Source organism: Tursiops truncatus, chromosome 7 (genome assembly GCF_011762595.2).
Source record: "Tursiops truncatus isolate mTurTru1 chromosome 7, mTurTru1.mat.Y, whole genome shotgun sequence".
Lineage (NCBI taxonomy): Eukaryota > Metazoa > Chordata > Mammalia > Artiodactyla > Delphinidae > Tursiops > Tursiops truncatus.
Genome location: NC_047040.1, coordinates 15,270,747 through 15,294,781, shown reverse-complemented (window position 1 = coordinate 15,294,781; position 24,035 = coordinate 15,270,747). Strand labels below are relative to the sequence as shown.

Genomic DNA, 24,035 nt, shown 5'->3' with positions numbered 1-24,035 from the left:
CAGTAAAATGAGCATGTAATTTCCTTCAAGAGACGAAGGGCCGTGTCCTGATAAAACTAACACATTCTTTTTTTTTTTTTTTTTACATACAGGATAGCCCATTCTCAAGGCTCTGACCTTTATTTATTTATTTAATAAAATATTTATTTATTTTTGGCTGCATTGGGTCTTCGTTGCTGTGCACGGGCTTCCTATAGCTGCGGCGAGCGCGGGCTACTCTTCGTTGCGGTGCGCGGGCTTCTCATTGCGATGGCTTCTCTAGTACGGAGCACGGGCTCTAGGTGCGCGGGCTTCAGTAGTTGTGGCACGCAGGCTCAGTAGTTGTGGCGCTTGGGCTCTAAAGCACAGGCTCAGTAGTTGTGGCACACAGGCTTAGTTGCTCCATGGCATGTGGGATCTTCCTGGACCAGGGCTCGAACCCGTGTTCCCTGCATTGGCAGGCGGATTCTTAACCACTGCGCCACCAGGGAAGCCCCACATTCTTTTATGACTAAAAAAAAGAAAACGGATAAAATCAAGAATGGAAGGAAACAATAAGACATTAAAAAGTGGTTGTCTCTGAAATATGGGTCACAAGTTGTTTGTGTTTTCATTGTTATTGTTTTCCTCCAAGAGTTCATAGTGTTTTCCTCCAAGAGTAGGTAGTCCATTTAAAATTTGAAAAGGAGTCTTTAAAGTTATGTTTACATGGGAAAGGCTGATATAAAGGCTGAACAATTATGTAACTTTCGTCTTAAATAAACAGTTTACCAAAGTCAAACTAGACATTTGGGAATCACGCACAGATTTAGCAATTGATGTAGGTTATTTGTCAGATGTCTGAATTTTTGAACCCGTTTACATTATACATCCATGTCTGAGAAATAAGAATCCATAAAGAATACCTGAAAACAGACCATTGTGTGTTCAAAAGATCCAGGCCAACCTCTTGGAGGTTATGCTGTTTGGTTCTGAGCAAGGATCTGCCAGGATAACGATCAAGATTACCGCATACAGCTGTGCAGGGTTGTGCACTGAACAACTCCAGGGGGCACCTTTTACTTATAATGCAATATGAATGGAATCTGTAGAAATGAGCAGTACACAACCTACCTGAACAAGTGATAGACCTAGTAATAGCAAATGACATTTTAAAGACCTAACCCTGTCCTCTGCCAGAATGTTAGATCTTATTAATGGAATCTATTACCAAAGAGTCAGCTATGAAAAAGTTATAAACCTGCAAACTTCTCCAAATGTAAGCAGTCTAGGAAATTCTGTGAAGTATTTGCTGGTGCCGTAGACTATTATGATAAGAGTGTAAAAGGGCAGTTAGTTAACACCTTTTGTTTTATTCACTAAGGGCCAGTCTCAGTTTCCAGGAGAAGCGTGTCTCACGTGCTGAGCAAGGAAGGAGGTGGAAACATCTCAGTCATTGTGCTTGGGGGTGCAGAGGAATCACTGGATGCCCATCCTGGAAAGTTCACTCTGTTCATCCGCCAGCGGAAAGGATTTGTGAAAATTGCTTTGACCCATGGGTAAGTGGCTTTTCATTTCAGGCAACTGGGTCAGGGTAGTTAACACATTATTAAATGAACACAAAGAAGTGAAGTAATTTTTCTGGCCCTTAAAGACGGAGCTCCTAATCGGCTTCCCAATGAAAGCAGGTGTGGATGTTTATGGGGAATGAAATACAACCTTCCCACTAAGGTAACTCAATGTCATGGCATCCAGCAATTCAACTTGTCTGTAAGAGGAAAACCAAAAAACACAAAATTTTATAGGCACAGTATAAATTCCTAGCCAAATGAACAAATGAACCATGGCCAAAACCACAGATGACAAAGAAGCTTCCTGGAACCTTGATTTTCTATAGACTAAAATTCCACAAACCACTAAGGCTGCTGAGGTACCTCCCCAAAGGACCTCAGGTATAAGTCAGTTTCAATGTGTGGAACATGAACTTAGCGCTATAGGGAGGCTTGGGAACGTTAAAGGATTGTTAGGACTCTGTTGTAAAAGTCAGCTGGGCTAAATGAAATATTTAAATCCTTTTCATTGAAAATGCTTATTCTTCCTCCTTGTTATTTGCAGTGCTTATTTGGTGCCAGTTTTTTCTTTTGGTGAAAATGAACTGTTTAAACAAGTTAGCAACCCTGAAGGCTCATGGCTTCGAGCTGTGCAGGAGAAACTACAGAAGATCATGGGATTTGCTTTGCCACTGTTCCACGCCAGAGGAGTTTTTCAATACAATTTTGGCCTAATGCCCTATAGGAAGCCCATCCACACTGTTGGTATGTACATCAAAGACTCGAGGCTTGTTAAACTGAGTAAAAAGGATTACCTTGCTCTGAGCTATGTTTATTGTTACTGAGATAGCTTTGAGTAAGACCTTCCTAAAATAATAATCCTATAGGTGTTATTTGAGCTTCAGTTACAGTCTGCCTTTTATTTACGAAATGACTATGTTTTCCATTTGAATGGGAATCAATTATTTTAAAAATATTGCTGTTGAACTACAAATAGAATTCAATTTTAGAAATAGAATTTCTAATACTCTAGGATGAATCTATTTCTCTGTACTAGCAGATTATAACATAGCAGTTCTTTGAACATGTTACATCAGAGTCTATTAATATGTGGACATTTCTGTGTAATAGATGTCTTCGTCATGTTCAGTTCACATAGGCATCAGTTCATACGGCAAAAGCATTTTTTCCCCAACTAGATACATGTATCCTAATATAGACTGATTTTATCTTTAAAAATGGCACGTGTGGGAGGATTAAAATGGGGGAGGATGATGACGACGACATTAACCCCAAACACCTCATTTATCCCTCCCCCCGTCCTTTGCCCTTTGGTAACCATAAGTCTGTGGTCTATTTCTGTTTTGTAAATAAGTTCATTTGTATCTTTTTTTTTTTTTAGATTCCACATATAAGCGATATAGTATGGTATTTGTCTGTCTCTGTCGGGCTCACCTCACTTAGTATGATCATCTCTAGGTCCTTCCGTGTTTATAGCTCTGGTTTTTACTTAATGCCTGTCAAGCATGCATCTCTTTTTTTTTTTTTTTTTTTGCGGTACGCGGGCCTCTCGCTGTTGTGGCCTCTCCCGTTGCGGAGCACAGGCTCTGGACGCGCAGGCTCAGCGGCCACGGCTGACGGGCCCAGCCTCCTCCCGGACCGGGGCACGAACCTGCGTGCCCTGCATCGGCAGGTGGACTCTCAACCACTGTGCCACCAGGGAAGCGCAAGCATGCATCTCTTAAAGACTCAGAACAAAAGAAAATTGCTTCAGTGCATCCTTCCACTTACCCCCCGAACGATTACATCAGAAACACCAATTCTAGTCTCTAGCATTCTCAGAATCCTGCTATTATGTGAAGCCTTTTAAAAACCAAGCTAAGGATATGCATGTTGCATAAAGACTCAGCTGCATGCTCTTATGGTGATCAGGTGGGAGCCAGATGGCTGAGAGCAGCCTGGTTTGTGTGAACCAGACCCTCAGACAATGTGTATTTAAAGACTTTTATTTACTTGGAGAAACACAAGTTAGGGCTAAGTTATTTACAGTTCCATAAACAAAAGCAAAAGTTATGTATCATTCACATGCGCCAGAGAATAAAACACAATATGATATTGAAACCATGATCTAAGTTGCTATGCTCATTTCTGTTTTAAATCAGTGCACTTCAAACCCAGAGCTGTTTCTCTGCTGACTCCCTGACACACCCCAAGCAGAATTCAGGCAGCGTCCAGAGTGGCAAGTTGTTTTGGGGTCCTTCTGCTCCCCCTTCTACTTAATTAAGAGTTTGTTAACTCCACCTTGCATCACAAGAACTCACTAAATATTAGTTGAATTCACCCTAAATCATTACTGCATCTATAATCCTCTCACTCCCAGGTGTCCAGAGATGCTCTGATTCTCCATCCTGTAAATAGTTTTCCCCCATGTCTCTCAGACCCCACTTCATCAGCAACTTCAACCAGAGCATTCATTTTTTAAAAATAGATTTATTTATTTTATTTATTTATTTTTGGCTGCGTTGGGTCTTTGTTGCTGTGCCCGGGCTTTCTCTAGTTTAGGCGAGTGGGGGCCCCTCTTCATTGCAGTGTGCGGGCTTCTCACTGCGGTGGCTTCTCATGTTGCAGAGCGTGGGCTCTAGAGCGCGGGCTTCAGTAGTTGTGGCGCACGGGCTTAGTTGCTCCGCGGCATGTGGGATCTTCCCGGACCAGGGCTCGAACCCGTGTCCCCTGCATTGGCAGGCGGATTCTTAACCACTGCGCCACCAGGGAAGTCCCCAGAGCATTCATTGTAGTGTGAGCAAGATTCACTAAGATTCCCTAGGACTGTAATGGTTTTGTCTGTTAATGTCCTGTTAGTTAAAATCCCTTTAAAAATGTGCTCTGGCTAATTCTAAGATGCCATCATCAGTCTCTGCATATTTCTTACACCAGACTTTGCTAAACCATCAGGTTTCTCTGCATCTTCCATCAAGACCTTCTTTCCTCTTTCCTGAGGGTCATTCTCAATGGACATAATTTATAAAGAAGCTACCATACATTTTCTTTATGTGTCACAAATAGTATGTCATTTATATATTTTCTCCGGGTTATTATCAGTTTATCCAAGTACAATAAAGTGTTCACATAGATTATGTTTTATTACATAATAATGGAGAGAAACTGATTTCAATGTCACATCCATCATGACAACTGGGAGAGAAAAAGGAAATGAGTTTAGACATTAAGAACAGTGTGTACAGGGTCCAGTTCCTTGCAAGAATGTTGCAAGGAACTAACTAAAGACTAATTCGTTGATTCACAAATGTGTCTTGAGCTCCTACCCTGTGGGCACCGAGAATATAGCAGAGAACAAATAAGGCAAAATCCCTGCCCTCCTGGAGGTCTGTGATGCAGAAACAAACAAACAAAAGCAACATTCTTGCAAGGAACTGTGACCCTTTACACACTGTTCTTAAAGTCTAGTCTTTAGTTAGGCCTGTCTGATTATAATTCTTAGTTTTCAGAAATAGAACAAGTACATATTAAAATTTTTTAAGATGAATTTACTATTAAGTTCGAGTCGTAGAGCCAGTACAGGTGGTATGACAAAGTTGTTTGGGTAAGAAAGTAAAATACAAGGGAAACTTGCTGTTTAAAGGAGGAAATTTCATGTGTCCTAGTATGTGTTGGATTTAAGTTTTAAAATGTCATGTTGAAAAATTTCAAATGTTCAGAAAAGTCTCACGAGTAGTAAAACGAACTCCTGTGTGCCTTTCTCCTAGACTCACCGGTTAACATTTTTGCTACGGTTTTTCTCTCTCTCTCTAATGGTATCATAAATACATCTTTTACTGTTGTTATTGCTGAACTGTTTAAGTGCAAACAACATGACCATTTGTTCCTAATTACTTTTATGTCTATCTCTTAAGAACAAGATTATTCTCTTTTATAATGTCAGTACAATTCAGGAAATTGAACATCGATTAAATGCTATTAACTAGTGTACATGCCATACCCAAATTTCATCAGTTGCCACAATAACATTCTTTTTAGCTATGTGTTTTGGTGGGGGGCAGTTTTTTTTCCCATAGCAGGATCATACATTGCATTTAATTTTCACTTTCTTTAGCCTACTTTAAGCTGGAATAGGTTTTCAACTTCGTCTTTATAGCATGAGCAGTTTTAAGGCAGATAGCATGATCGAATCAATGATGTCTACAACTTACTCTCAAATGGTTCTACAAAAATAAAAATAATAATACGTGTGTATATCCGTATACATATTGTGTGTGTGTGCACAAAATGTTTAAAACTGGTGAGGCTAGAGGAAGAGCATGCAAGTGCTCATTGTGTTATTTTTTTCTATAGGTTTGAATTTTTTTTTTTTTGATAAAAAAGTTAGGGAAGGGAATGTACCTTATTTAAATAAAACTGGTTTGGAACCACTTGAGGACAAAAGTAGTCCATTTTGTTTCAAGTCATTATTCTATCCTAATGGGAAAAAAAGCAGGCTAATGGATTTTCTGAAATAGAAAGGAAGGAAGGGGATCCTAATTTAAATTTTAATTGTAAAGTAGGGATTAAAGGAGGTAATAATACAGGAATTAGTATGGTGCCCAGTACAATGTATTAAGTGCTCAGTAAATGTTCATGAGTGTGTGTGTGCATATGTATACACGCTTATACACACACATACTTACATTGGGCGTCTTCTGAGACTCCATCATAAGCCAGAGGTTTACTTGAACCCAGGTTTTGACTCTTCCCAAATCCCACTCCGCCCAGCTCTGTGCCTGGTCTCTCTCTTGTGTATGGCTACGTAGCATCTAAAGAAAGAGCAATTCCTATGTGAGACCATTAGAGAGAGAAAACTGCAAAATGTTCACAATTACAGAGAAATAGAAAAAAGGCTCCTTATTGAGAAATACCAGCTCTTTGCCTCAATGAGAAGAAAATAACTCCCATCTCCAAGCTCTTCTCCAGCTGCAAATACAATAGCTCGTGAAGCTGCTTATTCTCCATCTAGGTAAATACAGCACAGCATCACAGGAGTTAGAGCAAGCCTGCTGTGTAAGGCAATAAAGACATAACTAATCCTGAATTGTTGGATGGAATTGAAAAGGGAACAAAGGAGCATGCCAGCTATAAAAAGCACCGAAACATAAACAAGAGCTAAGATTCCTGACTCTGCCACAAGTAGATGTTAGCTGATTTTTCCAGGGCAAGGAGTTCTACCTCCAGAGCAATCTAATGCAGCTGGTTTTTCCTTTGTGTTATAAAAAGGGAGTCAGGCAGCAGTCTCTAACTAACCCAGTCTTATGTGGAAGACAGCTTTCTTCTCCTTGATAGTAAAAATCTCCTTTTTGTGGAGAGAGGGAACTCTGGTCTTCTAGGGCTCCGGGGACCCTTCTCAGATTTGCAAGTTTTTGTTTTGTTACCTCTGTCTGTATCCCTAAAAAGTAATTGAGAAAGGTTCTTGCTCTCTAATCCAATTTTGGGTTAGTTTAGTAACGAGAGGCAGAAGTGCTGGGTTTAAATCTTCATTTCCTTTGGTTTTTGTTTGTTTTTGTGTATGTGTATGTATAGTTTAGAAACTTTCAACATCTCAGTTTCTTTGTGGGTAAATAAGAGAAAGACAAGTATGACTGTGTTTGTCTCACAGTTTAAAGGGAAAAATCTAATGATGCTAAATTCAATTTATAGGAGCGTGTTTGAGCTCTCTGGAAGAGCTATCTGAAATATAATAAAACCCTTAATAGGAAAAGAACAGGATTGGAATTAACTGTAGGATATCTCAGGAAATAAGACTCAATAATTCAGAATTCACAAGCCCTAATTGAAGTAAGCTGGGAACAACACTCTTCATCTTCTTGGACCACTGTATCTCTTTATAAATCCCCCTTCCCACCCAGAATAGTTGCACTTAACCTCTCTCCTTGGGATAATTTCACTAAGAAAACAGAAGCTATTTCTGTAACACCACAAATTTGCTAGTAGATTTGCAGGTAGATTCCTCAATGAGCACGTAAATTTCTCAGTTTCTTTCCTCAGACAACAACAAAGATCAGAGCTGGATGGAAGCTTCAAGGTTGCCTACTCTTTTATTCCATACGTGTGAAAATTAAGGCCAGAGAAGAAGTTCCTTACTAGCTCCGTGTACCTGCTGGTGAGCTAGCACTGGATCTGGTCTAGCCTGATGCTTCTCGTGCAACACCAACCCCCAATTCCACCCCATCATTTCAGCCTTCCTAGTCTGTATCTCAACCACAAATGACATGAGAGTTCCCTGGCCATTCTGTGGTTAGAACTCAGTGCTTTCACTGCCTTGGGCCTGGGTTCAATCCCTGGTCGGGGAACTGAGATCCTGCAAGCTGTGTGGCAACAAAAAAAAAAAGTCAACCACACTGACAGCGAGATAGTTAATGTTAAATTACAAAGGACTGATGTCTACTATGTATGTTTGACATCCAAGCTTTCAAGGAAAACTGTATAGGAGCTTCTTGAGGCTATATATGGTTAAAAACGTAGCAATTTGAGAATACTAATGTTGTGATAAGGAGGTTATATATCTATACATAGGATATATAGATTATGTGTAACATTGTATATAAATATAGATAGATATAGATATCTTCTTAATATATAATATATTATATAGATAGATATAGATAGATATCTTCTTAATATATATTATAATATATGTGTGTGTGTGTTTGTGTGTATACATTCCCTTCTCTGTGCTCCCTTACCTCCCATACTATTGTCACACTTCCTTCTACTGTTATTTATCACTTCCTTCTTTCTCTGGTACCTTCTTAACTAATCACCTTTTGTTACTAACATGGATCGAACCTTGGATGTAGCGTGGGGAGACTCCGGGTGGGCAAAGGAGGCCCTGCGAGTGCCATTCTGTTACCTACAGCCCCATTTGACCTCATGCCCAAGCTAATCAAATGTAGTCAGCAGTTTGCCGTTCATTGAACATCCTGTACCTTTTCAACTCCTGGCGTCGGTAGCAGCATCAGGCCAGCAGAGGTCGCAATGAGTAGCAGAGAGGACTGAGGGCAGCAGGAGGTGGGGCCACGTATATCTAGTCTCTCAAAATCTGACACAAGTGAGATAAAAGTTATTTATTATATAAATGCCTTAAAATACATGTAGAAATTGCTAGGTTTTAAAAAATTAATTAGTTCATTTTTAATTACACAGATAACACCAATGCCTTCTCATTGTAGAAAATTCATACAATACAGATAAAATGTAAATTCCCCCAGCTCTACCTCCCTCCCTCCAGGTAAGGGCTATCAGTGTAGATTTGCTTAGTGCACTAAAAGCTTATAATGCACCTAGATAGAGACATTTTTAATAAATAGGATCATACTATGTTATTTTACAACTTTTCCCCACCTACAGCATTTTAGACATCTCCGTGTGTGTACACACATATATTTCATTTTTTAAATTGAGATATAATTGCATATAACAGCTTCAAGTGTTGATTTGATATTTGTATATATTGTAAAATGATCACCACAGTAAGTCACCATACACAGTTACAAAAATATCATTTAGTTTTTAAAAAAATTGCTGCCTAGGATTCCACTGAATGAATGGTCTGTGGTTTATTTAATGTGTTTTTCTATTAATACTTTTGGTTGGTTTTGTTTTCCACCATTACAGACAGTGGAATCCTTGTGATTATGTATGTTTTCTGGTACAGATACTTAGCAGTGAAGATATATATTCTTTTCATTTTTTTAGGATGACATTAAACAGAGCCAGAATAGAGGGCTGCTGCCTCATGAGCTAAGATTTCCCAGGCAGTGATAATAGAGCACTGTGGTCTGGCTGTCAGCTGTACCAGAGGAGCGAGCTGCTGACGTGCACACACAGCAATGTCCTCTTATCTCCCAGCTGCAGCCAGCACAGTAGTTCATTTGACTCAAAGTCAAAACCACAAGCGTCCTGACAATCCAGCGTCTGCTAAGAAGGAAAGCTCTTTATTTGCTACCAAAAGAGATGGTGTGACTACGGCAGGCAGCCAGTAAAAGGAAAAAGGGATGGGAGCTGGCAGGCCTGACAGATTCTGATTGGGAGATCTTTCTAGGGCTGTCCATTAGAGGTGGTAGTTTGTGGTGGAGTGGTTTTGATTTCTTATGTATGATGTATTCTCTGTTTTTGCAGTTGGCCGCCCAATCCCTGTTCGTCAGACCCTGCACCCAACCCCAGAGCAGATTGAGGAGTTGCATCAGACCTATATGGACGAGCTAAGGAAATTATTTGAGGAGCACAAAGGGAAGTATGGTATTCCAGAAAATGAAACTCTCATTTTTAGATAACCCTCCTCCTCGAAGGCATGCAAGAGGGCGAGAGAATATCCCGTTGAAAGAACAAATATTTTAAATAAATTAAATTTTTTCTTTGATGAAGGAATCAGATTTGCAACTGAGAAGTATTATGTATGGTGACAGATGTTGATGTTTATCTATGGTAACTAAAAATCCAGTGGGTGACTGTAGGGTAAGGTTGGAGATGATTATCAGCCTTTTAATCGTCTTCCTCATTTGGGAAGGTCAAAATTATTTTACAGGTTAAGAAAAGGTTTAGAATTATTCACTTGCGGGACTTCCCTGGTGGCGCAGTGGTTAGGGATCCACCTGCCAATGCAGGGGACTCGAGTTCCAGCCCTGGCCTGGGAAGATCCCAGATGCCACAGAGCAACTAAACCTGTGCGCCACAACTACTGAGCCTGTGCTCTAGAGCCCACGAGCCACAACTACTGAGCCCGTGAGCCACAACTACTAAAGCTTGCGTGCCTAGAGCCCATGCTCCGCAACAAGAGAAGCCACTGCAATGAGAAGCCCACGCACCACAGCAAAGAGTAGCCCCTGCTCACCACAACTAGAGAAGGCCTGTGCGCAGCAATGAAGACCCAACGCAGCCAAAAAAAACCCCCAAAATTATTCATGTGCTTAAAAAAAATGACAGCTTCAAAAAAAATAATTAGACCCCTTTACTAAATATTACAATAACTTAATGTGGCGTTTTCACTGAATATGACAGCTGTTGTTCAGCACAGCTGGAACATTTACGAGACAGTGTGTAATATAACTTGCCATGTAGAACTGGAGGACACCATTTTTTTTTCTGCTTGAACAGACCATTTATTAGTGAGTAATGTTACTTTTAAGACTTAGATAATTTGATCCTTTAGGTCATATCAACCAACTCATTTTTATACAATATTGCAGAATTTTAATGCCATTTTGGAAACAGGATGAATCTACCATATGGAAACGCATGTGGATGACAGCATGTCTTCTCTTTTCTAATTATGCTTAGAAATATTCATTGTTGCCATTTGCTTAGAAATATGTTCATTTGCTACCGGTAGGGAGGTCTTTTGGAAGACATGCTTTGGACGGGTTTTAAGGCATTGAAATTCCAAAAGGTTTTCACAGTAAAAGGAGGGGTTTTAATTGTCTTCCAATATGGCCTCTTCGAGTAAGATGAGCTCTGAGAGGCAGCGCCCTCTGGAGAGATGGGACCAGTTGACTCCGGTTATATGATTCTCCCTAAACCAGAATGTCAGGTCCGGGAGGGCGGGATCCTTGTCCTTCCTGTTCATGGATGTCTCCTTAGCGCCTGGGTCAGCTCATGATACGTAGTAGGCATGAAATAAGTACTTGTTGAATGGGCGTATTTCTAGGTGGACTCACAAACCTTGCCATAGGTGAAGAATTTTTTTAAGCTGTACCATAGTATGAAACCTATTCTCAGAAAAGACGTACTTTCCGAAGGAGGTAATTTATGTGTGATTGTCCCGTGCCAGTAATTGACAGTATCGCAGACTGGTTTGTAAAGAGCAAGTTGAGGAGGGTTTCTGAGAATTAGTCACTAAGCATTAAGTAATTATCCAGTAAGTAAGAAGAATATCTAGTTTCCAAGTGATCTCCACTGCCACATGTCTTTCTATACCTCCTCCACTCTCAGTATTTGGGGGCAACTTTACTGAGTTGTTCTAACTTACTGTGAATATGTGTTAAAACCCCTAATTTTTAAAACATCAGGCCCTGGGCTAGAGCCTGGATTAGGTGTAGCAACAGCAAAACACAGTCATGCTGGGTAATGCCGTGAGTAGAAAGGCATTTCACACACGAAAAAGGGAACCTTCTCAATTGTTCTATAGAAGACTTTTAGGCCAGCATCCCTTTGGCTTCATATGGTTGAGCAGTCCAGGAGGCCACTGACCCAAGGCCTTAAAATTAGATCAGTTCTTTCATCAAAGCAGGGAACAGGGCACGTCCTATTTTATTCTCTCTCTCTCTCTTTTTTTTTTTTTTTCTGGCCTCTGGCAGTGAAAATGCCAAGTCCTAACCGCTGGACCTCCAGGGAATTCCCAGGACACATCCTATTTTAATAGATGTGGATAATTTGACGATAAATCCTTTTTGGTATTATTCAATACCAAACAAATGTAAAAGGAGCGCCATTTACATAAAACTATGCCCTAGCTGGTCAGGGGTAAGTCTTTCTGACAGAGCTGTGAGGCCCAAGTAACCACAACAACTAAAGGCCTTTAAGTATTATAAAATCCATGAACTTCATTCCTTTGGAGAAGTTTATGAAAATCTCATGACACAGTCTTTTGCGATCTCACAAGGTATGAATTTTAATCTCACACTCAGTAGTGAGGGGGCCAAGATGACCACCAACCTCCACTGGATTGTCTAGGAAGCAGTTAAAGCCCATGTGTGGAAAGCAGAGGCCCTGAAAACTGGGAAAAGTTCTGCTCTGATGAATTTATTTAGAATTATGCCATTTAAAAAATCTAGACATCGGCAACTTTAATTTTGGCATACATAAAATCTTATTTTCAGGTACGTATTAGGGAGTTGATCTCCAGAGGTCTTAATCCAGCAAAGCCAGAAGTCCTTTCATAAACTCAAAGCATAGTTGTAAGTTCCATACAGTCCTACAGACTGCAAATGAATATATATGTATTTTTAAAATAAATAAATTTATTTATTTATTTTTGGCTGTGTTGGGTCCTTGTTGCTGCGTGGGCTTCTCATTGCAGTGGCTTCTCTTGTTGCGGAGCACGGGCTCTAGGTGCGTGGGCTCAGTAGTTGTGGCTCCTGGGGTTAGTTGCTCCGCGACATGTGGGATCTTCCCGGGCCAGGGCTCGAACCCGTGTCCCCTGCATTGGCAGGCGGATTCTTAACCACTGCGCCACCAGGGAAGCCCGCAGATGAATATTTTTATAGGAATTTTTGCTACAACACAAACGTGAGCCATGTATTGTATTCACTAGTATGGTTGGATGGAGATCTCCTCAACTTTAAAGCTTCTCATCTAATATATAATTGCATGTAAAATTTAAACAGCAAAACAAAATAACAAGAACAACAACAACAACAGAAATAACCCCAGAACACCGGAAGAGAAACTGGGCAGATTGCCTTAAGAAAATGTGCATTTATGCTATTTGATTTGGACATCTCTTTCTCCTGTTTCCTTTGCACACCAGGTGCAGGCTGAGTCATTTCCTTTGTCTTGCAGCTAGAAGTATTGAAATTGTCCCTACCCAGCTAGGTCTGTGACGTTCACAATGAGGTTTGCAGCTTTGGTGCTTATGAAAGCCAACCAGTTTTGCTCTGTCTCAAGGGGAACCGGGGCAAGGGATGCTGCGTGATTTATGCAAACCCTTCACCAGGACTGTGAAAACAGTCAAAGTCTGTATAAGTCAGGGGTGATGAGTGAGCCTTTATTATTTGTGTAGGGTTAAAAGTAAAATCCCTACTTCCAGTAGAAGGTATATTTCTGTCAAGGGAAGCGCAGGAGGTGGAATCTAGATTCAGTGCCCTTACTTCTGTAACTGTGCGTCTCTTCCAAACTACCTCACGGGTGCAGACTGCCAAGTTGGTGATAAATCTGAAAACATGTTTGTGGTGCGTTATCTTCATCTTCTTTTCCTCTGAAACAGGAGAAAATGTGGATGGGATCTGTCAGCTGGTTGGTTTTCTCCAATAGCCCAAGTTTGCTAGTTCTCATATATATATATATTTTTTTTTCTAAGCTAGGTGATAAAATGTCTATTTGTGGGGCTGGGAGAGTTCCTTCTAGTAGAATGTGTATATCTTTTTAAAGGAGAAAAACAAGGCAGTGTCGAAATAACCAAGTCGTTGCTCCTGTTTCTCTAGGATGGTAAACACGGAAGCAGTTCTTTATATTTAAAACAGAGGGATTTCTCTAATGCCTTGTATTGGGTTGACCAAAAAGTTTGTTCTAGATTTCAATGTTACGAAAACCCGAACGAACTTTTTGGCCAACCCAATATTTTAGTTATTTGAATTACTCCTTCCCAAACACCATCAGCTTAGTGCCTTAATAATCTTCTATGAGAAGAAGAAATTTGATCTCAATCCATAGTTAACCCATGGGGTGATGAGTGCCTCGGTGGCAGAAACGGTGCCCTGCGTGTGTTTCGATCCTGGCCCAAAGAGAGCAGACTTCTGCCATATCTCCGTGAATGCTTGAGGCATCGACCAGGAAGTTTGACGGATGGTGCCGTGGAAGCCCAGTTTTAGAGCTAGAAGGGACTTCATAGTCTGTCAGATATTCCTTCTGCAGATGAAGCAGCTGAACCCCAGTGAGGTTGAATACGCATTGGAACTGACCCCATGTTCCAGATTGAACAGGAGGTACTGCTATTCTGTGACTGAAGATTAGTAAACCCAGGAATCCTCCTATAAAGCAAAAGTGTCAAAGAAGTAGAGTACGATTAAAAATATACTTAAGGCAAGGAATTTAACAACTCTGCAGCAAGCTCTGTCTTATTGGTATTAAGAACGTTTTCCTTTCTTGAGATCAGTACACTGCATTGTTGACTTTTCCTTTTTGCAAGAGCTATTTTGGTGATGTGTCCTGGGCAAAGCCCAAGTTTCCAACAACAGGCTTAGCCACTGGAGCCTTATAAGAGCAGCAGGATGGGGCAAGCTGCCTCAGGCCCAGGGCGGGTGACAGAACCTCAGACAGGGGAGCAAGCAGAGTTTCTGTCACCTCACAGTCTGCTCCAAGCCCCAGTCCATTTTGGCTTCAGCTTCCTCCAGCTGGCTTGTCACAGCTGCTTTTTTTTTTTAATAGCTCTTAGATTCTGGTTATGAATTATCTTAGGCTCTCTTGAGAATAAAGATAAATCCGACCTTCCTTGTATTCCCGAAGGCATTGGGAATTGGCGTGATTCTCTCCTATTCCATTTCCAAACCAACTTGGAGCTTAAGGTCTTGCTGGTTGGATTTCAATCCCTCTTTTATGGGGATGCAGTCATGTTGAGACAACCAGAGAAAGTAACTATCCCATTCTTTTCTGCTCTCCAGGCTTCTATGTTCAAATCGTCCTTTAGCCTCTGGCCTTCCACTAATTGGCTGTGTGATGTGGGCTCGGTGGCTTCCTATGTAAATAGAGTTAGGAGTGAATGATCTCCGAGGTTCCTTCTGGCTCTATCTCTGTGGTCTCTCCCTGGCCTTTTTTCTGTCTTTGTGATGACATCTAGTTGGAGATGCAGATTTATGTGATGACTTTTCCTTTCCCTGTACCATCCTCATTTGATTGTGTTCCTCCAAGACACGTAGTGAGTTCAAACGATTGTCTCACTTTCTTGTTATTTATAAAACACAGATTGCTACTGAAATTTCTTCACAGTGACCTTTCATCATGGTGTTTTTAAGAAATAATTTAAATCTCTAAGTAAAAATCAGAGAAATTTATCTATGAGGCCTCCTCCTTTATATCATTCAAAACTAGGGCATAACAGTTTATTACTTGTTAAACTCTTTATAGGAGATGGTGAATTTTTATATTTTCATTATTGGATGTGTGGCTGTGTGCTTTTTAAAAGCTCTTGGTTTGTAAAGTTTTGACCAATAAATGGGTTTTCTGCTCAAGTTATAATTGTGTGGGTGTGGTGTTTCACTTGGACTTGGGGATGAATACAAGCAGGGGAAATGCAGTGAAAAGGTGAGCATTGCAAATTCTCCTACTGAAGAGTCAGTCCTTTAAATTCACGTGATGGGATAAAAGTCAAGACAGAAAGCAGGGGCAGGGCTAACGAAAAAGTGCAGGTGTGCAGGGTGAAGCATGAGCAGAGGGCAGTGAGAGGAAACAAGTCAGGAAATTGCTGTGGTCTCATGTGGTTGGAGTAAGTGTGAAACCTCTCAGATCCAGAAATATTAAAAAGCCGGTCAAAAAATGTACAGGTTCTCAATCAAGTGAATCACTTCTAGTGGGCACTGGGTTTCTTTTTGGATGATGAAAGTGTTCTAAAATTAGATTGTGGTGATGGTTGCCCAACTCTGTGAATATTCTAAAAACCCCTAAACTCTGCACTTTACATGGGTGAATTTTATGGTATGTGAATTATGTCTCAATAAGGACGTTTTCTAAACTCAAGTCAATCAGACACTTGCCGAAATAAAGGAAGAAGTTTAAAAATTCTTTTGTTTAATGTGTCAGAAATGAAATGGCCTCCCTTTGATGCCAGCGCTTTGAATGATAAAGTTTATACCTTGATTTTTGAGACCTGTTGGTGTTTCTGCTGTTTCTTTTCAAAATAGGTGTTTTCAGTACTCTTTTAAAGTATTTTATTGGATAAAGAACACGCCGTTTTATTATGGTGTAAAATACTGTTTGACTTTCATTTTTCCCAGTATTTTATTAATACTATAGCTGAAGACTAAGTAAATATTATCATGTAAAGATAACCATCAACATTTATTGACCACCTACAATGTGCCAGATTCAGGGCTGAGTACTTTGAGTTATGGCATTTAGCTCTTAAAATAGCCCTATGGATTGGTACTATTTTTATCCCATAGGAAACTGGGCTCAGAGCAGCTAAGAGCTCTAGTGGAAGCAACACTGATGGCGGGCGGTGGAGCTCAGACATGATGCCAGGGCCTCTGGCCAGGGCCAATGCTTTGGGTGTAGAGCTCAGGAGCCCTGGGGTGTGTGCCATCTCTTTCAGTAACTGGCTGCGTGACTCTGGGTTAGTGACCTTGTATTGTTTACCTATCAAATGAGGAGGTGGGACGTGATTGTGAAGATTCCTTATAGGTCCACCTAGACGTGATTCTATTCTAAAACGTCTACATTTCCAGGCCACTCCCCAAACCCAGTGGGCATGGCAGCCATTCTCAGCGCTGAGAACAACTCTGGGGACCCATTGTGAGATGGAAAAATGTTGTGTTTGCCATTAAAAGGACAGAGTGAGGAAGTTTCATCAGTGGACTAATATTTGTTGTCAAAGTTTAAAATGTTATATGAAGAATACTTGTTTAATTAAAAGTCTTGATTTTGGGGGGAAACTTACTACATAGAGCATTAGTGGGGGAAAGATCATTTTTTCAAACTATTTTATTTTATTATTTTTTTAAATTGAAGTATAGTTGATTTATAGTTAGTTTCAGGTGTACAGCAAAGTGATTCAGTCATATATATATTCTTTTTCAGATTCTTTCTTTATTTTTTTGCGGTACGCGGGCCTCTCACTGTTGTGGCCTCTCCGCGCAGGCTTAGCGACCATGGCTCACGGGCCCAGCCGCTCCGCGGCATGTGGGATCTTCCCGGACCGGGGCACGAACCCGTGTCCCCCGCATTGGCAGGCGGACTCTCAACCACTGCGCCACCAGGGAAGCCCCAGATTCTTTTCCCTTATAGGTTATTAGAAACTATTGAGTATAGTTCCCTGTGCTATACAGTAGGTCCTTGTTGGTTATCTATTTTATACGTAATAGTATGTGTATGTTAAGCCCAAACTCCTAATTTAGCCCTTCCCCCCTTCCAAACTGTATTTTAAAATTCATTTTCTTTATCACATGTGTGTATGTATACGTGTGTTCCTAAGTACCTTTTAAAATTTTTCTCCATACAATTGCCGCATGTTCCACATTTAAGAAGAAATGTCTCCTGTTTGACGTCTCCTTCCCTGTCTTCTCCAGCTCACCACAACATCTTTAAAAATTCAAGATGGAGGGCTTTCCTGGTGGCGCAGTGGTTGAGAGTCCGCCTGCCGATGCAGGGAACACGGGTTCGTGCCCCGGTCCGGGAAGATCCCACATGCCGCGGAGCGGCTGGACCCGTGAGCCATGGCCGCTGAGCCTGCACGTCCGGAGCCTGTGCTCTGCAAAGGGAGAGGCCGCAACAGTGAGAGGCTCGTGTACCGCAAAAAAAAAAAAAAAAAAAAAAAAAAATTCAAGATGGAGAGGAAGTTTGATCTTTAGTTTGACCTGATACTGGCATTTTACATGTGATGCTGAAATAAAGGAATGCTGTGATCTATCTTAGATTGGTTGACTCTATAAAAGCAGGATCACATAATTTGTAATTTCAAATTCGCTTAAGTTTAAAATAACGTTGAATCCATGCATATGGAATGTAAGTCATATTAAATAATTTTAGTGAGATTTGCAGAAGGGCTTATATATTCTATAGCTATAGATAGAGGCATTGATGTATAGCTATATATATATATTCATTACTGTTACTGAAATAATATCCAGACAAAGGAAATTTTAAATCACTCAGAAGAAAAGTAAATGTGATTCATTTGGAAACTAGCTGTACTTTTAAAGGTGGATTTGATTTACGGTATTTTGAATAATATATAGTTGATTGAACTTAGTGCGGTTATTATTACCAGTAAACATAGGAGATATGGCATAGTGACACTACAGTGTTTCCAGAAGTTGCAACATAGTGTACTGTTTCAAACCAGGACACAAGCATATTTGCACCTGAAAAGCACTGCAGCTCCAGAGGGAGGGGTGACCTTCCCAACCAGGGAAGACCTTGATCAGACATCCCACCCACACTCCTCCCCTTTTCTATCTTCTCTGTTATTCAGGTTTTTTTCAAAACATTGGTTTCTACTTTGTCTATAATCCAGGAAAAAGAAAAATAAGAGGAAGTGAAGGGGTAAGTTAAATTGCAAGAAGCAGGGCTTCCCTGGTAGCGCAGTGGTTGAGAGTCCGCCTGCCAATGCAGGGGACGTGGGTTCGTGCCCCAGTCCAGGAAGATCCCACATGCCGGGAAGAGACCACATGCCGCGGAGTGGCTGGGCCCATGAGCCATGGCCGCTGAACCTGTGCGTCCGGAAAAACAAACAAACAAACAAAAAAATTGCAAGAAGCAACCACGAAACTTACTTTTTGCCAGTGGTCAGGTCAAGGACCATGAAAGTAAGGAAGAGTTAATAAGAAAGCAATGGGGCTGCACGAGGAGGAGGCCGTGTCACGATTCTACGTTTTACGTTAAAGGACTGTTCACATTCCATTCCATGGTGTGTCCTTGTCCTGGAGGACTTTCATTTCAGTAACAGCTGACAGGAACACATCTGGTGCTGCCTGAGTGAAATGGCATCTCAGAAATGGTGCCCCAGTGAAGGAAGGTCTATCTTTTTCTTGGCCCTTTCCTGGTAACGTGAAGGAGTGATTCCTACGTTAGTAGTTCACATTTTCTTAGCTCTACCAGACCACTATGATAAGGATCTTTGCTATTTACCTGATGACTGTTAGGAATCCACTATCTCTTACCTAGACGTCTGGACAGTTGAAAATCTTAGCTGAAAGTATTTTTTCCCCCAATACTGTGCCAGATTGACAGATAATATTAGCAACTAGCCCAAAGATCAAATAGTCAGGTGAAAACAGAATAGTAAAATGGTGTTTAAATCTGCCTAGGCAATGTGACCATTAGAACTATGTATTTGCATGGTTACTGTTAAGAGTTCGGTGAAACAAACCATCAGGATAATTTGGCTAAGCGTAATTTGCTGAGTTTAGATGTTTAGATGACAGAGCTTATGCAAAGCAGTGTGCCTGAGTGGTCATTTGTGGCCAGAGAAACCCCTTTTCATAAGGAACTATTCGTACTGAACTTTTGAATTGCTCTGAAGCTGTTACCACATCATTTTGGCCTGACTTTATTGCAGGTATTATTTTCCTTTCCACATCTTGATAGGCTTAGAAACTGCCCCAGGGCCATTATTTCAAAGGGGAAATTTCTCTTCCATCCTGTCTGTGATGTCTCTTTGCTCAGGGCTCTAGTTTTTGTGAAACAGAGGCATGCAGTAATTTCAGTCTGATCCTCTCTCTGAGGTATATAATGTGTTTTCTCCTAATTCACTGAGTTCCATCAGGGTTGTTTCCTGCCAGAATTATTTGGCAAGGATCCGCTGAAGAATTATTTTCAGATTTGTTTGTAGTTACTAGATTCAATCGCAATTTCCTGCATCTCCTGGCAAATCAAAGATTTTCTTGGAGGGGCCAAGGCCCGAGCTGCAAGTTGTATTTCTACAAGTAAATGCAAGAAGTCTGGGCACAGCATGGAGGAAGATGCTTGGGGTCCAGTTCTGAACATCTGCCCAGTCAATTTGACAATGTTGATCCAGCACTGACTCAATGAAAAGAACCAAGGCACAAGACATATGTTCTGCCCTCTACGGGGCCATAATTAGAAAGTGTGTTACAGGAGAGAGAGGGAAGCAGCTGTCACAGAATCAGCACCAGCCCAGAGCTTTGGCCATGTAGAGAGATGAGTTATGGCTGGGGGATCCGGGAGGAGTCATGGAGGGAATGGAATCGCCTTGGGCTTGCAAAGCTGAGGAAGACCTCGGTGAGCACAAAGGAGAATCTCAGCAGAGGAGTCAGGATAGGGTGGCCAACTTGTCACAGTTTTCCTAGCACTTTCCCAGTTTTAGCAGTGAAAGCTCCCATCCTAGGAACCCCTCAGTCCCAAGCAAAGTGGGATGGTCAGCTACCCTAGGCAGGAAGGCAGAGCGAGTGGCTACCTCAACCTGTAGGAGGGATGGCAGGGAGGCTTTTTTTTTTTCTTTTAATAACAGCTTTTAAACCAAACTTTGGAAAAATGAATAATTCCAGCTTAGCTATATAGCCTATAATACTCTGAAATTTCCCATCTACTGGGAATTCAGTGTGAATGATGGGCTTAAGGCCTGGAAGGTCACCATACATTTGAGTGAGATTTTGTCATGAGTTCCCCTTAATGCCCTCTTTTGTCCAAGTGACCTCAAAATTAATGACAGTGAGTATTCCCCAAGAGTCTGGGTCCTGTGGAGAGAGTTATTCTGTGACTGTGACCATCTTTTCTGAGCTTCATTTTCTCTCTCTACAAGGAGAAATTATTTTCTCCTATAATGGATTTCTAAAATATTTTAAATGAATGGGTGCCTAGACCCTGGGACTTTTGAAACTCCAGGTATACTTAGAGGTCTGAAATATTAGAAAATGCCCTAATCTTTATATAGCATTTACTCCAAGTTTTTATTTTGTTTTGTTCTGCCTTATACATGTTAAATATATAAATCTATTATTTTTAAATTTATATTTATTTTAACAATATATTTCATTTAAAATAAATAAATAAATATATATATATATCATTCAAATAAATCTTTTTTTAAGATTTTGATGTGGACCACTTTTTTTGTGTGTGTGTGTGATACGCGGGCCTCTCACCGTTGTGGCCTCTCCCGTTGCGGAGCACAGGCTCCGGACGCGCAGGCTCAGCGGCCATGGCTCACGGGCCCAGCCACTCCGCGGCATGTGGGATCTTCCCGGACCGGGGCACGAACCCGTGTCCCCTGCATCGGCAAGCGGACTCTCAACCACTGCGCCACCAGGGAAGCCCATGATGTGGACCATTTTTAAAGACTTTACTGAATTTGTTACAATATTGCTTCTGTTTTATGTTTTGTTTTTTTGGCTGTGAGGCATGTGGGGATCTCAGCTCCTTGACCAGGGATCGAACCTGCACCTCCTGCATTGGAAGGCGAAGTCTTAACCACTGGACTGCCAGGGAAGTCCTCCCTTGCTCCCAGAAGGACTATAGATGGAATAGCTCTGCTAGAGATTTCATGATCTAAACGGTCACTTATGAAACTTAATAAAAAGAAGACTTGAATATAAGAATACCAAATTGCAGCTGAGTATTTACTTACAATAATAAAATTACCTCTCTTTTATAGAAGATTCACTGAGTAGTAGGAACTAGCAGCGATTGATGCTTTTACATCTTTGCCACAGTTAAATGAGCACATTTAATTTTGGAACGCAGCTTCTTAAACGTTTTATATCCTTCCCACCCCAAGTACCTTGGCAGATTTAACTCGGGCTAAAGTTGAACTCCCCTCAGTTGGAGCCTGGGGTTACGTGACCACAATCAAATTCCTAAAGAAATGGAAAGTTTCCCATGGGAAGCATCTGTCTAAGTTATTCTTTCCCCAGTGACCATTGTTTAGACTAGGTTTAGAAAAACTATAGACTGCTTCAAATCAATTCCAACGCCAGAGAGCGAAGAAAGCATTAGATCTTTGAACAAAAAAGTAATATATCAGATAAAAATGCAGTCAACCTTGTGCTTGTTTCATCGTGGTCACAAAAATGTCACCACAGCTCCAGACATCACATCTGTGTTTAAGGCAGGAAGAAGGAGAGAGGAATCGACTCTCTTCTTTTACTTTATTAGGATCTACTCTATCTTTTCTACCATCCCTCTTACAAACTTTCCTTGACATTTTATTGGTCAGAACTGGGACACATGGTTTTCCCCTCCTCTTACAAATATCTCTGGGAAAGTGAGTATTGACTTTCCATTCTCTGTAGCAGGGGTCAGCAAACTTGAAGACTGAGACAGTAAATATGTTAGGCTTTGCAGACCATTTGGTACCACTACTCACCTCTGCCGTGTGATGCAAAAGCAGCTATAGATAATGTGTACGTGAATTAATGTGACTGTGTTCCAATACAGCTTTAGTTGTGAGCAATGAATTGTGAATTTCATGTAATATTCATGAAGTATTATTCTTCTTTTGATCTTTCTTCCACCATTTAGAAGTGTGGAAATCATCCTTGGCTCCTGGGCTATACAAACACAGAACCCCAGTCCTCTGTGTGAGAGAAGGGTGTGAATGGCTTTGGAAGGCCCACCACGTGCTGCAGCAAATAGGCCCTATACCTTGAATACAGATTATTGAAAAGTGCTGACGTGTTCGATCTATCAAGCAGACATTAATTTTCCTGAGATCAACAAAAAGCACCTGCTTCCCAGTCATGTTCCTTGTCATGAACACAGTGACGTTTACCAGATTCATTTAACTCAGGAAATCTGTACTGCTGATTTCCTGGGTCAGGAAGCCTTATATATTTTACATATTTTGTTTTAAGTTGCCCTGTAGTGACTGCAAAACTGGATCAGACTCTACATGAGAAAACTCTAGAACAGTCTAGAACTGTAACCAGAAAATTATTGATACTATAACAAAAGCATTTGCATAATCCCTCAAAGGTCTGTTTGCATCAACTTCATAAAAATTCAGAGACAAAATTACCCTAGATACTAGTTAAAACAGGAGAGTGATGTGTTAGATACACTGATCTAATGATTATTCTCTTTGAAAGTATCTCTAAAATGTTACATGTTCATTTTCTATTTTCTTTTGAACTTCATAGTTAATTTTATAATTATGTTGCGTATTTCTATATAAATATTTAAATATATACGTATCACTTTAATATGAAATAATCCTAATATATATACTATGGATAATATATAGATGTATAATATATACATATCTATGTAATCTGATGCTTCCTTCTTATAAAAAGCAATGTATTGAGTCATGTAGCTGCAGAGTCTAGGGCTTCAGGCACGATTCCAGATGCTCAAGTGATATCAGAACTAGTCTTGCATCATCTCTCCTCTCTTCTCTCCACTGTGTTGACTTCATGCTCAGACTCCCTCAATGGTGGTAAGATGGGCACCTACAGCTGCAGGCATACATCCTACCAGCTTAGCATTCCCAGAGGAAAAAGACCTGTTCTTTTCCCTAGGATCAGGTCTCACTGAACTGACTTGGATCATGTGTTCACCCCTGAACACATCACTGTGGTTAAGAGGTTGGAATATGCCGACTGGCCTGGCTTGGGCTGTGTGGTTGAGTGTCCCTCCCTAGAGCCGGCGATGTTATGGAGCCGGCTGGTTTGCCTGAACCACATGGTCAGAGAATTGAGGATAAGCGCGTCCCCAAAGGAAAATCAGAGCGAATGGATTCTGGAAAGACAAACAACTATACAATAACATTGGCATTTTACATTTAAAAAATAATAATAATAATTAATTTATTTATTTTTGCTGTGTTGGGTCTTCATTTCTGTGCGAGGGCTTTCTCTAGTTGTGGCAAGCGGGGGCCACTCTTCACCGCGGTGCGCGGGCCTCTCACTATCGCGGCCTCTTCTTGTTGCGGAGCACAAACTCCAGACGTGCAGGCTCAGTAGTTGTGGCACACGGGCTTAGTTGCTCCGCGGCATGTGGGATCTTCCCAGACCAGGGCTCGAACCCATGTCCCCTGCATCGGCAGGCGGACTCTCAACCACTGAACCACCAGGGAAGCCCCTTGCATTAATCTTTACTCTTTCATGAAACCCTACTGACATGAGAATAAAGAGATAAAAATAGTGAACAGTTGAA

At 40.9% G+C, this 24,035-nt stretch overlaps 1 protein-coding gene across 3 annotated transcripts in view; it reads left to right on the top strand.

The window, feature by feature from the left end:
* Positions 1–15,443, top strand: part of MOGAT1 (monoacylglycerol O-acyltransferase 1) — a 33,877-nt gene extending 18,434 nt beyond the window's left edge. For 2 of the 3 annotated variants that reach the window (XM_019923656.3, XM_033859660.2), the window contains exons 4-6: positions 1,343–1,517; positions 2,074–2,273; positions 9,675–15,443. In XM_019923656.3, the coding sequence (XP_019779215.1) occupies positions 1,343–1,517; positions 2,074–2,273; positions 9,675–9,829 (530 nt within the window). In that variant the 3' untranslated portion in view covers positions 9,830–15,443. Of the gene's footprint in view, positions 1–1,342; positions 1,518–2,073; positions 2,274–7,541; positions 7,666–9,674 lie in introns of those variants that run through there. The other variant, XM_019923657.3, reaches the window with a different exon arrangement.
* The last annotated feature ends 8,592 nt before the right edge of the window (positions 15,444–24,035 follow it).